General features: G+C 36.4%; 1 protein-coding gene across 3 annotated transcripts in view; it reads left to right on the forward strand.

Moving 5' to 3' along the window:
* The window catches only part of adgrb2 (adhesion G protein-coupled receptor B2), a 536,693-nt gene that overhangs the window by 206,817 nt on the left and 312,376 nt on the right, over positions 1-17,500 (forward strand). For all 3 annotated transcript variants that reach the window (XM_062030114.1, XM_062030112.1, XM_062030113.1), the window contains exon 4: positions 2,080-2,268. In XM_062030114.1, coding sequence (XP_061886098.1) covers positions 2,080-2,268 — 189 coding nt within the window. The remainder of the gene's footprint in view (positions 1-2,079; positions 2,269-17,500) is intronic.

A 17,500-nucleotide genomic window follows, 5' to 3' on the forward strand; every position in this document is an offset into this window, starting at 1 on the left:
ACATAAAAATAAAAGAAATTAAATGAAAACGTTCTATCGACAGATAAACCGGAAGTTGATCCAGAGATTTAACTGTTGAATACAAAATGCATTAAATATGCTGTATGACATATTTTTAACATTGGGGAGCCCTTAAAGTTAAAACATACACTACTGTTCAAAAGTTTGGGGTCACCCAAACAATTTTGTGGAATAGCCTTCATTTCTAAGAACAAGAATAGACTGTCGAGTTTCAGATGAAAGTTCTCTTTTTCTGGCCATTTTGAGCGTTTAATTGACCCCACAAATGTGATGCTCCAGAAACTCAATCTGCTCAAAGGAAGGTCAGTTTTGTAGCTTCTGTAACGAGCTAAACTGTTTTCAGATGTGTGAACATGATTGCACAAGGGTTTTCTAATCATCAATCAGCCTTCTGAGCCAATGAGCAAACACATTGTACCATTAGAACACTGGAGTGATAGTTGCTGGAAATGGGCCTCTATACACTTATGTAGATATTGCACCAAAAAGCAGACATTTGCAGCTAGAATAGTCATTTACCACATTAGCAATGTATAGAGTGTATTTCTTTAAAGTTAAGACTAGTTTAAAGTTATCTTCATTGAAAAGTACAGTGCTTTTCCTTCAAAAATAAGGACATTTCAATGTGACCCCAAACTTTTGAACGGTAGTGTATTTATATATTGAATTGTTTTTCAAAATGAAAAATAACAAAATGATTTTATTTTACAGGTAGTGCTGAAGACGAGTAAATAACACGTCATGTGAAAGACAGTTACTAGAGAAAAGGCACTTTTATACCAACTGACTACTTGAAACCAAATCCAAGTTTCATTTCTAGTATTTTCCCTTGAAAAATACATAAATAAACGTGTATATATCAGCCTATTACTAATTTATGTTCACAATATTCTTTATTCTTGTGGTGTAAATGTAGGCTTGGTGTATTTACTAGGAATCATAATCCATCTGCTGGTATGTTTACACTTGTGATTAGTTCACACACGCGTGAATAGTTCGTAAAACAACCACCAGCAATTTTTAGTAATTTTGTGTTAATAAATATTAATTGTTTTTGATAATGAATTCCATTTTTTTATTGCAACTTTTTTTTTAAAAAGAGCTGATTATAATAACTGCTGTCCAGTTGATATATCTTATTTTATAATCTTTATGATATATCATCATTTGCAGGCATGGCGTTAAGTTGCAAGTCCAAGACTTTAGATGGGAGCAGTGTATAGTTGTTGTTTTTTATGTTGCGCCCTAAAAAGTGTTAATACTGCGAGTATTGCACCTTTTACGCAGCAGCTGTTTGATTGCAACGTGCCTCTTAGTTTTAGTTTCCCTTAACAAACTTGGAGGTGTTGATAGTGCCATGTAAAATCCCTAATGCTAATCCGTAGCATGTCAATAGCAAAGCCAATGTACGTTAGCATCAAGCTAGCACATGTTTTTGAAAAGTGCAGCCTCACTTTACATTGGGGCTTTCTTTTTTTTGGCATTGAGAATTGCAACAATACCCAGAGATAGTTTGGCTAAATCCGCTCTCAGTGCTGCTGGAGTGATGTCACACGCGCAACTAAGGTACCGTAACGTAGCATCGTTGGATTTTACGTGAATTGGTTGGTGTCTATCCCTAACACCAGAAAAGTAGTTCCTCTGTGTTAGCTCTTAGCATAACTATGCTAAGAGTTAATATGTAGGTAACGGCGTGTAAATTGTTGGCGTTTTTTTGGATGTTTTTTCAAAAAAACGGAAAATATTACCTGCGTTGTTAGCTGCCTTGTTCTAGCAGTTGTTCACGCTTTAGAATGCACATAAAATGGAATGTGTGCGTTGTTGTCATACTAACATAAAATAAAAGTGCACTTTTCCTTTACAAAATAGTTTGCTTGTTATAAATAATATAAGCTATAATTTCAAATGGCACAGCAATCAAGTAGAGCTTTTCTCAAAAGTCAATTGTTGACAAATAAGGAGCAACAAGCCGTGGATTTTGTGGGTCCTGAAAGTGTTCCACATGTCCTCTCCTCTGAAAGCATGGATAAGAACCAGCCTGTGTGTCCAAATCCGTAGGCGACCCAGCGGCCGAGGAGTGGTCCCAGTGGAGCGTGTGTTCCCTCACATGTGGCCACGGCTGGCAAGTGAGGACGCGCTCGTGTGTTTCCTCTCCTTACGGGACGCTGTGCAGCGGCGCCCTGCGAGAGACGCGCATGTGCAACAATACTGCTTCCTGTCCGGGCGAACCAGGGATCATAAGCTCAGGTATGTTGAGACTATCTGGACCGGAGCGTGTGGGGTGGGGTGGGGTGGGTTGTGTGTATTTAACAAAAATATAAACGCAACACTTCGTTTGGCTCCCATGAGTTTGAAGTCAAACGTGTGTGCACAAAAGACCTATTCCTTTCAAATATTGCTGCAGTCAGGTCCAGACCCCGATGAGGACTACGAGCATCCCTGAGACGGTTTCTCAAAGTTGGTGCAGAAATTTTTTGGTTATGCCAACCACTTGTTGCAGCAGCTGTCCGGGTGGCGGGTCTCAGACAATCAAGGAAGTGCACCTGCTGGATGTGGAGGTCCTGGGCTGGTGTGGTGAGGCCGGTTGGATGTACTGCCAAATTCTCTGAAACGCCTTTGGAGTCGGCTTTTGGTAGAGAAATGAACATTCCATTCACGGGCAACAGCTCTGGCGGACACTCCTGCAGTCAGCATGCCAACCGCACGCTCCCTCCAAACTTGCGGCATTGTGCTGCGTGATAGACCTGCACATCTCAGAGGGGCCTTTTATTGTTGGCAGCCTAAGGCACACCTGTGCTATAATCGTGCTGTTTAATCAGCATATTGATATATCACACCTGTGAGGTGGGATGGATTATCTTGGCAAAGAAGAAATGCTCACTAACACAGATTTTGGAAGATTTGTGAACAATATTTACGAGGAATAGGTCTTTTGAGTACACAGTGAAAGTTTTAGATCTTTGAGTTCAACTCGTGAAAAATGGGAGCAAAAACAAAAGTGTTGCGTTTATATTTTTGCCCAGTATATTTTATATATACACATACAAAAATATGTATATATATATATATATATATATATGTAAATAAATGAGTATGTATATATATATATGCATTTGTATGTATATAAATAAAGATGTGTATATATAGGCTTATGTATTTTATATGTATACAGTGAATTATATATATATATGTATTATATACTGTGTATATATGTATATATATATATATATATATATATATATATATATATATATATATATATATATATATATATATACATATATACACTGCCAAATTTAAAAAAAAAAAAAATATATATATATATATATATTTAATATATATGATATGCTGTATAGATATAGAATATGTATGCCAATACAAAATATATAGGCATATGTATTTTATATTTATAAAGTATATTATATACATTAAATACATATGTTTTATATATAATACATTATATATGCATACATACAAAATATATAATATATATTTGAAATGTATATAATATCTTGTATAAATATAAACTGCAAATTCCAATAAATATGTATCTATTATGTATTTGTATATATATATATATATATATATATATATATATATATATATATATATATATATTTTTTTTTTTTTTTTTTTTTTTTTTTTTTTTTAAATATATAAATATTTTTTTATATATATTTATTTTTTCCGTAGACACACACACACACATGCATACACACAAACAAATTGATAGTATTGCCAAGTTCTTTTAACCCAATGTGGCCCCCGAGTCCAAAAGTTTGCGGACCCCTGGACTAGGGCTTTAATTAAATATATTGTGATTATCAAGGCTATGTATATGTATTTCAAGAATGCTAAGGGATTAGTGCTTATTTATTTTACAATATATTCCAGATTGCCCTACCTCTGACTTGGGGTGTCCTATCCTATTGATATCGGACATCAGTACGATATCAGGAAAGAAAAGAAAAAAAAAAGTATCGGCTTGCTTCTAAAATGTCTGATAAAATCTTTGATACAAGCGGTCCTTTAGCGTCTTTTTAAAATGTTTTTATTTTAGTCTAGTCATTTACGAAAAAGGTAAACATGGTAGGAGCTAGCAGCTACACAACAGCTAAGCCAACAATAGCAAACAAGCTGAACATACGTAATAAATATCTTTAATTGAGCATTATTCTGGTCTAAAACGCAACATTAGTCAACTATAGTAGCATATTACTCACACATACAACGTCTCCAAGGCAGAGAATAATTATCCAGTAACAAAGGTGTTTGTGTTTTTCAAGCGACCGTCCTCGCGGGCCACACACGTCACCCTGTGAGACTCGTCCGTCATAACAACAGACTCCTTCTAATTGGCTGGTTAGCCAACAAAGGCGCGGCGTCATCCATAATCCTTTAAAACACACAAATAACACGTGTTGTTCCTTAGCAACCACATTCTGCACGGCGACCGCCGAGCTCTCTGAATGTATTACTCGGAAATGTCGGAAGAACGTCCTTCACGTTGCAATGCTAAATATGAATCATCATGAAAGCGACGACTGTACTTAAAGTCAATTGGAATGGATTTCAAGGGCTGCTCTTTAGTTAGCATTATTTAGTATGGCAACAACAATGGTTGCTCTCAGGGGAGTTTTCACTATGAACGCAAACCAAAACAACACATCATTGCACGCGGAGAAGACACATGCACGCTATTCCCGGGTGGACCCTGACATACTTGGAAGCTGTCCACTGGTGATAGCGTGACCCAGTGGGCATGTCAATGTCCGGTCTTGTGAACAAGGCCTCGACGTCGGGGTCGCAGTGTGGATAAGAACATGCTGGCCTCCTGCAAGGAGAAGGTATGCATCATGCAAATGACCCGGGGAAAACGACACGCCGTCTTAGGCCAAGAGGCCTGCTTTGGTCCGATGGGAAATAAACAGAAGGATGAACACCAAAAGTAAACGTGATTGCGGAGGCAGTTGTGAAAATGTACGGCAACAATGGATAACAACATATGGCAATGGGTGACGTTTTATTTGTAAAGCGCAATTCGCACACAAGGCGGTTCCAAATGCTTTAGAGAAAATGAAATAAAGATATAAAATCATAATCCAAGTTAAAATCGGAAAATACAATCGTCATGATTAATTAAAATTGAGGCCTGTCTCACATCTTCAGGGAGACAATCAGCGGGCGCACATTACACCAGTTTTAAAGTCGGCTACCTGGGCTTCAATCAAACGTTACTTTACGTGTCGTACGGTAGTCGTTTATTTTGGACATGTTAAAAACTGTCGTATTTTCCGCACCATAGGGCACACTAGTGGTTAGAGCAGTGGTTCTTTACCTTGTTGGAGGTACTGAACCCCACCAGTTTCATATGCGCATTCACCGAACCCTTCTTTAGTGAAAAATAAAAAATAAAAATTCAAATTCAAGACAAAGTTATATGTTTTTGGTAACACTTTAGTATGGGGAACATATTCTAAGTAACAAAGACTTAATTTAGAGTTTTTTGGACACTAGGGGAACATATTCTAAGTAACAAAGACTTAATTTAGAGTTTTTTGGACACTAGGGGAACATATTCTAAGTAACAAAGACTTAATTTACAGTTATTTGGTTAGGGTTAGCAGTGTTTCCCATAAACTGCCAAGATACCTCTGGCGGTGGGGGCGTGACTATGGGCGTGGTCACCATGACATCATCGAGTAATTAGCATAATTTACTACTATGATTTGATTTTCTCTAAAAAGGCTCAAAAAATGTATACTTACTAATTAATAATAACAGTTTTGTTTTAAACGTCCATCCATCCATCCATTTTACAATATAATTACAACACTTTATGTACATATTTATACACAGATTTAAACAATTCACTGAAATATATTTATTAAATGTGGTTCTTACAAAAAATATATCTTATAAAATATAAAAGCTAAAATGTCTCAAAGCTCTGCCCCTTTAATTAGTGCATACTAAATAATTTAACTTTAGCCTACTACTACAACCATATTATTTACCAGCAACATAAAGTGAAACAGAGGCAGAGGTGTCCTGCCACAGTCAGTAACAAATAAACAGAAAACAGTAGTGGTGGTAGATAGACACAGAGCTTCATCAAACATCTGATCCACTGAACAAAGAGCTCCAAAAATCTTGAACTTTAGACTGCCATCAGTTTTACTCCCTACACTTAACCATGTGTTTCCTACTGCCTGCAGACTTTGCACCCTTTGTTATATACACATGTTGTGTTTCTAATATAAATACATTTAATAAAGTCAAATACAAATAAGGCAACAAGAGAAGTATCCTACACTTCTCTTTTGTAAAGTAAATCTGAACAGCCGATATGGGCATCTACATCAACTATATGATTTGCCTGAGAAGCTGGAGAGGACAAAAATATATATATATATATTTTATTTATTTATTTTTTTAATTTTAAATTTTTTTTTTTATTTGTGGCGGACGTAATTCTTTCGTGGCAGGCCGCCACAAATAAACGAATGTGTGGGAAACACTGGTTAGAGTTAGAGGGTTAGGGCCAGGGTTAGGGTTATTATGAGGCCATGTTATGATGAGGCCAATATGTTACTAATTTGTATGTTAATAAGCAACTAATTAATGGTGAACATGTTCCCCATACTAAAGTGTTACCATGTTTTTATACTGGTGCACAAAATGAACCGTGCATGAACATCACCTTGTTCAAACAACAAAACCAACACAGTGCATAAACTCACAACAAATTACACACCTGCAAATCAGTGTGACTTCTGCTGTTGGCGTATCTGTAATACGCCGATAGGGAGAAGTTTTTATTTACACGATGAGTCGGGTGTGTCTTGACCTCCGCCGAACCCCTGAGGCCGACTCACCGAACCCATAGGGTTCGATCGAACCCAGGTTAAGAACCACTGGGTTAGAGTGTCCGCCCTGAGATGGGTAGGTTGTAAGTTCAAACCCTGCCGGCCAAGTCATACCAAAGACTATAAAAATGGGAGCCATTACCATTACAATTCGCACACAAGGCGATTCAAAATGCTTTATAGAAAATTAAATAGCTTGGGGCGCACATTACACCAGTTTTAAAGTCGGCTGCGTGGGCTTCAGTCAAACGTTACTTTACATGTCGTTTATTTTGGACATGTTAAAAACGATCGTATTTTCCGCACCATAGGGCACACTAGTGGTTAGAGTGTCCGCTCTGAGATCGGTAGGTCGTGAGTTCAAACCCCGGCCAAGTCATACCAAAGACATAAAAAAATGGGAGCCATTACCTCCCTGCTTGGCACTCAGCATCAAGGGTTGGAATTGGGGGTTAAATCACCAAAAATTATTCCCGGGCGCGGCCACCGCTGCCGCCCACTGCTGCCGCCCACTGCTCCCCTCACCTCCCAGGGGGTGATCAAGGGTGATGGGTCAAATGCAGAGAATAATTTCGTCACACCTAGTGTGTGTGTGTGACAATCATTGGTACTTTAACTTTGACAACATATGACAATGTGTGACGTTACAATAGGCAAGGTGATTTTATTTGTAAAGCGCAATTCGCACACAAGGCGATTCAAAATGCTTTAGAGAAAATTACATAAAGATATAAAATCATAATCCAAGTTAAAATCGGAAAATACAATCAACATGATTAATTAAATTTGAGGCCTGTCTCACATCTTCAGGGAGACAATCAGCGGGCGCACATTACAACAGTTTTAAAGTCGGCTGCGTGGCCTTCAATCAAATGTTACTTTACATGTTGTACTGTAGTCGTTTATTTTGGGCATGTTAAAAACTATCGTATTTTCCGGAACCATCGGGCACACTGCCGATGAATGGTCTATTTTTTTTATCTTTTTTCATATATAAGGTGCACCAGATTATAAGGCGCATTAAAGGAGTCATATTATTTATTTATTTTTCTAAATGTATAACACTTCCTTGTGGTCTGCATAACATGTGATGGTGGTTCTTTGGTCAAAATGTTGCATACCGGTAGATGATGTTTTACGGATCATCTTCAAGTCGCTTTCTGACAGTCGCTTTTGTGTGCGGTCTTATTTACGTGGCTCACCTTCGACAGCGTCTTCTCGCCGTCATCTTTGTTGTAGCGGTGTAGCGTGCAAGGACGGGAGTGGAAGAAGTGTCAAAAGACGGCGCTAACTGTTTTAATGACATTCAGACTTTACTTCAACCAATAACGGAGCAGCATCTCCTCATCCGGAAACAACAACGTCCGTCCGACCGGAACTCTCTAATAACTAAAGTTCCTTGGGTGAATAATGTAAAGTCACAATACCGGTATGTTTTAGCGCTTTCATGGCGAGTTTTCTGACAGATAAAAGTAAGAACTTTACACTACTTTATATTAGAAATGGCAACAGCGGAGGATGAATGTCCCATAACAAGAAGATAGAGAAGAAGAAGAAGCTATCGACTACGGCGTCGGTACAGACTACAAAGGCGGACCCGTGCAATTTTTCATGACTTATGCAGATCCCAAATACACATCAGCAGGTACCTGAAGGTAAGATAAGTTGCTTTTGCATAATATTGCGCAACAAAACGCCAGATAATGTCTTACCTTATACACACACCATAATAATACCCCAATGTTGTAGCACAGTACAATCCATCAAGCGGTGTGGCTTCATAGCTTACCAAAGTCCTACTAAAACATTTTGATAGTTTTTTGAGCGGCGTGTGCAATGTTCTATAATTTTAATGGGACATATAACATGTTGGTGTTGTTTACTTGCGTCATACTGCCATCATATTGCAGTCTATATATATAATGTCAGTCTGTTTGACTGCCATCTACTGGTCACACTTGTCATTACACCATGTACCAAATAAAATTGCTTCGAGGTCGGTAAGCAAAACCAGAATTATTCCGTACATTAGGCGCACCGGGTTACAAGGCGCACTGTCGAGTTTTGAGAAAAAAAAGGATTTTAAGTGCGCTTTATAGTCTGAAAAATACGCTAATTCTGTGAAGTCTGATAGCGGGGTGACGCGACAACTGACGGCACAATTTCAATCAAAGGTTACTTTACACATTGTACCGTAGTCATTTATTTTGGACATGTTAAAAAGTAATTCTGTGAAGTCTGATAGCGGGGTGACGCGACGGCACAATTTCAATCAAACGTTGTGAAATGATGCTCTGCCACCTCCGCGTGAACCCATTATATGTTGCTGCGCGTGCAAATTAATTACACCTTTTTTGTGCGCTCTGTTGTAAAACAAATTACCTCAATGGAATTACTGAAGCAAATAGTTTGACACAGTTTTACCGACGCCTTGAGTCATTGAGCAGACCACATATACAATACTGTTTCAGAATGGTGTTGTTGTCACAGTAGCAGCCTTTCATTAGTCAATTCTGAGACTTGAATTCCCATGATTGGACTTTCGTACGTATGCTTTCATTATCCCAAGTCTTCAAGATGTGACTTTCTAAACAACTTAGAATAACAACATGTTGGAGTAAAAGCTTCCTTCTTTGTAAATGTGATCCTGCTTGTAGGTCTTTGTCAATGGGTTGTGGGTGGGTAGATTTTGAAATGAATTGTATTGGACTGTTTTGCGTGTGTGTGTGTGTGTGTGTGTGTGTGTGTGTGTGTGTGTGTGTGTGTGTGTGTGTGTGTGTGTGTGTGTGTGTGTGTGTGTGTGTGTGTGTGTGTGTGTGTGTGTGTGTGTGTGTGTGTGTGTGTGTGTGTGTGTGTGTGTGTGTGTGTGTGTGTGTGTGTGTGTGTGTGTGTGTATAAATAAATGTACAAACCCCGCTTCCATATGAGTTGGGAAATTGTGTTAGATGTAAATATAAACGGAATACAATGATTTGCAAATCCTTTTCAACCCATATACAGTTGAATATGCTACAAAGACAACATATTTGATGTTCAAACTGTTAAACTTTTTTTTTTTTTGCAAATAATCATTAACATTAGAATTTGATGCCCGGCAACACGTGACAAAGAAGTTGGGAAAGGTGGCAATAAATACTGATAAAGTTGAGGAATGCTCATCAAACACTTATTTGGAACATCCCCCAGGTGTGCAGGCTAATTGGGAACAGGTGGGTGCCATGATTGGGTATAAAAACAGCTTAACCAAAAAATGCTCAGTCTTTCACAAGAAAGGATGGGGCGAGGTACACCCCTTTGTCCACAACTGCGTGAGCAAATAGTCAAACAGTTTAAGAACAACGTTTCTCAAAGTGCAATTGCAAGAAATTTAGGGATTTCAACATCTACGCTCCATAATATCATCAAAAGGTTCAGAGAATCTGGAGAAATAACTCCACGTAAGCGGCATGGCCGGAAACCAACATTGAATGACCGTGACCTTCGATCCCTCAGACGGCACTGTATCAAAAACCGACATCAATCTCTAAAGGATATCACCACATGGGCTCAGGAACACTTCAGAAACCCACTGTCAGTAACTACAGTTGGTCGCTACATCTGTAAGTGCAAGTTAAAGCTCTCCTATGCAAAGCGAAAGCCATTTATCAACAACACCCAGAAACACCGCCGGCTTCTTTGGGCCCGAGATCATCTAAGATGGACTCATACAAAGTGGAAAAGTGTTCTGTGGTCTGACGAGTCCACATTTCAAATAGTTTTTGGAAATATTCGACATCGTTTCATCTGGACCAAAGGGGAAGCGAACCATCCAGACTGTTATCGACGCAAAGTTGAAAAGCCAGCATGTGTGATGGTATGGGGGTGTATTAGTGCCCAAGGCATGGGTAACTTACACATCTGTGAAGGCACCATTAATGCTGAAAGGTACATACAGGTTTTGGAACAACATATGCTGCCATCTAAGCGCCGTCTTTTTCATGGACGCCCCTGCTTATTTCAGCAAGACAATGCCAAGCCACATTCAGCACGTGTTACAACAGCGTGGCTTCGTAAAAAAAGAGTGCGGGTACTTTCCTGGCCCGCCTGCAGTCCAGACCTGTCTCCCATCGAAAATGTGTGGCGCATTATGAAGCGTAAAATACGACAGCGGACTGTTGAACGACTGAAGCTCTACGTAAAACAAAAATAGGAAAAAAATTCCACTTTCAAAGCTTCAACAATTAGTTTCCTCAGTTCCCAAACGTTTATTGAGTGTTGTTAAAAGAAAAGGTGATGTAACACAGTGGTGAACATGCCCTTTCCCAACTACTTTGGCACGTGTTGCAGCCATGAAATTCTAAGTTAATTATTATTTGCAAAAAAAAAAAAAGTTTATGAGTTTGAACATCAAATATGTTGTCTTTGTAGTACATTCAATTGAATATGGGTTGAAAATGATTTGCAAATCATTGTATTCCGTTTATATTTACATCTAACACCATTTCCCAACTCATATGGAAACGGGGTTTGTATGTGTATTTATGTATGTATGTATCAGTGACGTGCAGTCACTGGAGGCAGGGGAGGCGGCGCCTCACGTGCCATCATGGAAAGAAAAAAAATGTAAAAAGAAAAAAAATTTATTAAATTGTTATATGTATCCAGTGATTCTACTATAAAGTTGAGGCACGTCACTCAGTTGTGCCTCACCATGGATTGCGCAATGACTCGGCTAACTGCTGGCCTGCTGTGCAGTGAGACCGTATTGCTATATGAATTATATTATACATGTCCATAGTTTAGTTAGCTGAGGTATATAATGTACAGTGTATTTTGTTACCCACATATGCGGTCCTCTCCAAGGTTTCTCATAGTCATTCACATCGACGTCCCACTGGGGTGAGTTTTTCCTTGCCCGTATGTGGGCTCTGTACCGAGGATGTCGTTGTGGCTTGTGCAGCCCTTTGAGACACTTGTGATTTAGGGCTATATAAATAAACATTGATTGATTGATTGATTGATTGATTGAACAACTGTATGTGTGTAACGTATTTCTTGTGCTGAGCAATCATAAAACTGCTGCGAAGACGCACTGGCTGAGGCTCGCAGTAATCCCGCCTCCTGGTGGTAGAGAATGCACCCCCTGACGGGAGTGTTGTATCAACTAAAGCCCACACTTAAACTTTCCACGTGCAAGATTGAATCTATTTAAAAAAGTTATTTAATAAGAAGCCAAAAAGTGCAAAAACAATCATGTTCGTGTTGGAGGAGTTGTGAATGACTGCAGGGCCACAACATTAGGTACACCTGCAGACTGCAGCACGGATGTCATATTTCATTCATTCACAACTCCTCCAACACGAACATTATTGTTTTTGCACTTAAAGTACAATCTAGAATAATCTCTTTCCGCAATACTCCTCTTAGTCTATTCTTAAAACCCACTATGCTGGTGATTGATACCAGATATTGTGGAAGTGGATTCCAGTAAGTGAATGGCCTGTACACTACAGTCTTTTTCAAAACATCACTTTTGGGTTTAAGACGGGTGAAAGCACCTCTTAGGGCTAGCCTGGTACCATAGTTGTGACTGTCATTAGCAAGCAACAGCTGAGAATACAGATATGAAGGTTTATGGTATGTATAGATTTTTTTGTAAAATAAAATCAAACTACAAGCGAGTCTAGGTGGTAGGTTCCAAAGACAGCTTTTGCTTCTCACCAGGCACTCAATGTAACACAAAGTTTTTGTGATAACTTAGAAACAATTATTCGAACAAAATGATTTAGGGTATTGGTAGTACCGTATTTTTCGGACTATAAATCGCAGTTTTTTTCCGAGTTTGGCCGGGGGTGTGACTTATGTGAAATTATTAACACATTAGCGTAAAATATCAAATATTATAATTTATCTCATTCACGTAAGAGACTAGACGTATAAGATTTCGTGGGATTTAGCGATTAGGAGTGACAGATTGTTTGGTAAACGTATAGCATGTTCTATATGTTATAGTTATTTGAATGACTCTTACCGTAATATGTTACGTTAACATACCAGGCACCTTCTCAGTTGGTTATTTATGCCTCATATAACGTACACTTATTCAGCCTGTTGTTCACTATTCTTTATTTATTTGAAATTGCCTTTCAAATGTCTATTCTTGGTGTTGGCTTTTATCAAATAAATGTCCCCAAAAAATGCGACTTATACTCCAGTGCGACTTATATATGTTTTTCTCCTTCTTTATTATTAGGGATGATAAATGCGTTAAAATGTAATATCGGAAATTATCGGTATCGGTTTTTTTATTATCTGTATCGGTTTTTTATTTTTTTTTATTTTTTATTTTTTATTAAATCAACATAAAAAACACAAGATACACTTACAATTAGTGCACCAACCCAAAAAAACCTCCCTCCCCCCATTTCTTTCTGTTATCAATATTCTGGTTCCTACATTATATATCAATATATATCAATACAGTCTGCAAGGGATACAGTCCGTAAGCACACATGATTGTGCGTGCTGCTGCTCCACTAATAGTACTAACCTTTAACAGTTAATTTTACTCATTTTCATTAATTACTAGTTTCTATGTAACGGTTTTTATATTGTTTTACTTTCCTTTTTATTCAAGAAAATGTTTTTAATTTAGTTATCTTATTTTATTATTATTTTTAAAAAGTACCTTATCTTCACCATACATGGTTGTCCAAATTAGGCATAATAATGTGTTAATTCCACGACTGCATATCGGTATCGGTTGATATCGGTATCGGTAATTAAAGAGTTGGACAATATCGGAATATCGGATATCGGCAAAAAGCCATTATCGGACATCCCTATTTATTATGCATTTTCGGCCGTTGCGACTTATACTCCGGAGCGACTTATACTCCGAAAAATACGGTAGTACTTTTGAGGACCCTCAGCCCAGTATTATCTGCTTGTTGCGTACACACTGTGCACACCAGCACACCTCCCAAACATATTCTGAGCGTGCCTGCTCAAATGTGCGGCATAAAACATTCCGAGTCAACATGATTTGGTATGTATTTACTCGCGACAAACAAACAAACCAGCCCCCCCCTCCTCCTCCCCCCCCCCCCCACCTCCTTAACATATCCTGAGGTGCAGAGGATGCATATTTTATTTGCCCTATTGGCTTGAGAGAATTCACTCTTTATGTGTGGAACTGGGCGAAGGCCGCGAGTGTGGGCGGGCGCGTCGTAAAACCCGAGCACGGACACGCGGGCAATGGAGCGGAAAAGGACATTTTTTGCTGCTTAATCCCGCAGCCCAGTCAAGGTGATACTGAATCAATTTGAGCTAATAGTCGTGTTCTTGTTAAAGCCAACTAGGCAGCAAGTGGTCTTGCAAATTAACTTTTTTTTTTTTGTCTTTTTTTTTTTTTTCCCCGGGATGCAGTATAAAGCTCCCCAGCCCTCCAGGCACGCGTACCTCCTCTTCACTTGTGTTCTGCCGCGGTGCCATTTAAAGCTTGGGGTTAAACAATGTTGTTTGAGGAAACACATGTCGTCAGAGAATAAGACACAGTACCAGTCTTCAACGCCAAGCAAAACACATAAATAATGCAACATGGCTGGATTTGACCCGGCATTAAAGTACTAGTAATGATGGTAATCTTGAGGGGTAATAAGACGCATGTGTCTTATTATCGCCCAGGGGCCCTCACATGCTTGTAAAGAGAAATTACAAGATGATGACTTACTTATTACTGCACTTGTTCTGAAATTCTACCAGCCTGTTGAATAATTTAAACACAAGTTTCAAGCTGTTAGTTCCCACATCTTTATTACATACTGCAGGGGTGTCCAAAGTGCGGCCCGGGGGCCATTTGCGGCCCGCAGGTAATTATTTAACGGCCCCGCGGCACATTCTAAAAATACGATTAAAAAAAATAAAAAAACATAAAAAGTGGTATAAAAGAGCAAACAGGTGAAATGTAACAAGAACATGTTGCAATGTTGACTCTAATAACATTAAGCTGCCATGCAGGCTGTTTCTTTCTTTAAAAAATAATAATGAATCAAAATCAATGTCGTTATGAATTATTGACCTATTCAAAGCTCCAATCACGTCACATTAAATATTCCACTTTGGAATATTTTTGGGGGAAAATATTTTGTGTCTGCCATATAAAAAAGCTGTTTTGTTTAAAGAAGGGCCTAAAACAAACAAACGAAAAACATAAACAACAACAACAAAAGTTATAATTGACGGATGGATCTGAAGTTGATCTTGAGATTGTGTTAAAATACAAAAAAAAGTATGATTTATTTTTTAACACTTTCCTGAGCAGGACCCTTTTTGGATCCCCAATAATTTTAGTGGGACTTTTTTTTTTTTTAAGTGTCTATTTAAGTTGCTCAAAAATAATAATGGATGAATGTTGTTATGGGTTATGCTATGAACTCCAATTATTATATAATCTCAAATATTCCACTTTAAAATGTTATCGGGGGAAAATATTGCATATTTTGTGTTTTTTCCATTAAAAAACTGGGTTTTCTTTGACAAAAAGAGCATACAACTTAAATCTTGAAAAAACACTTTATATTGACAGATAGACCTAATGTTGATCTGGAGATTTAGACCTTGAATAATAATAATAATAATAAATAATGACACATTTTTTATATATTTTTTACCTAAACCCCTTGGGGTCCCCAGGATCAAGCCTGAGTGGAGGCCTAAATGTATATTTTTTTATACATATATTGTATTGTTTTTTAAAATAAAAAATATCAATGATATTTCAGTGTGCGGCCCTCAGTGGAAAAAGTTTGGACACCCCTGACATACTGTATTATCTTTTTCTGATTAGTACAATAAGTTCATTTGTGTCTTTATTGCAAAAGCTTTTTTTGACACTTTTTTTTGCATTTGAATTGTTTTTACACATCAAATGATGCTGACAATTTCATTCATACAAAAGTTTGTGAGCAAAATGTGTGTTTAAAAATGAAGTTTGTTCAAGTACACTGTATAAAAATTCAGTGCAAAAAAAATCCAATGTATAAAAATTCAGTGCAAAAATATTCAGTGTACAAAAATTCACTATACAAAAATCAGTGCAGAAATTGTAAGTTTATTAATTCAAAAAATAATATAAAAAAAATATTCAGTGTTTAAAAATTAAATGCAAAAAAATTTTGTGTAAAAAAAAAAATAATAATTCAATGCAGGAATAATCAAAGCAGAAATATTCAATGTAAAAAAAAAAATCAGTGCAAAAAAACCAAAAAAAATGTTGTGCAGAAATATTCAATGTATAAAAATTCAGTGCAGAAATATTCAGTCTTAAAAATTCATTGCAAAAAAAAATCACTGGTTTATTCAATTAAATTGTTAGCATAATTTGATGTAAAAAAAAATAGATACAAATTCAAATGTAAAAAATCTGTTTATTCATATGCATATATGTAAATATATGTGTCTGTATATTTATAGTCATATATATATATATATATATATATATATATATATATATATATACACACATACATACATACACGTACAGTGTGTGTGTGTGTGTGTGTGTGTGTGTGTGTGTGTGTGTGTGTGTGTGTGTGTGTGTGTGTGTGTGTGTGTGTGTGTGTGTGTGTGTGCTTGTGTGCACATACATACACACATTCTCACATTCAATTTCTATATTTACATATATATGTATGTGTATATGTATATATGTATGTATATGTATATATACATGTAAGTATATGTATGTGTGTATATAAGCATATATGTGTGTGTATAAATGTATGTGTGTATATATGTACATACACACACTCACCCATTTCATTCTTATTTGTATATGTATGTGTATAGTATGTTTATGTATATGTGTAATATTTATACATGTATATGTGTGTACATATACATTATATATGTATACACATATGTTTATATATGTATATATATATATATATTTATACATATATATATACATATGTTTATATATATATATGCTTATATGTATGTTTATATATATATATATATATATATATATATATATATATATATATATATATATATATATATATATATATATATATATATATATATATATATATATATATATATATGCTTATATGTATATGTATGTTTATATGTATGTTTGTATATGTATATATGTAAGTATATAGATATACTGTATGTATGTGTTTACGTATATGTGTGTATATATATATATATATATATATATATATATATATATATATATATACATATGTTTATATATATATATATGCTTATATGTATGTTTATATATATATATATATATATATATATATATGCTTATATGTATATGTATGTTTATATGTATGTTTGTATATGTATATATGTAAGTATATGGATATACTGTATGTATGTGTTTACGTATATGTGTGTATATATATATATATATATATATATATATATATATATATATATATATATATATATATATATACTGACACTGTTGGCGATTTAAAACTAGATTAAAAATGTGTGCATGATAAAAAAGTGAATACAAAACTGTACGACGCCACTTTTTTCCCAGGGTTAATAATTCCTTCCACCTGGTGGTAAAGCAGTAAAAGTGGCAGCGTGGGCAATTTCCATACAAAAAT

The sequence above is a fragment of the Entelurus aequoreus genome, linkage group LG20, assembly GCF_033978785.1.
Source record: "Entelurus aequoreus isolate RoL-2023_Sb linkage group LG20, RoL_Eaeq_v1.1, whole genome shotgun sequence".
Lineage (NCBI taxonomy): Eukaryota > Metazoa > Chordata > Actinopteri > Syngnathiformes > Syngnathidae > Entelurus > Entelurus aequoreus.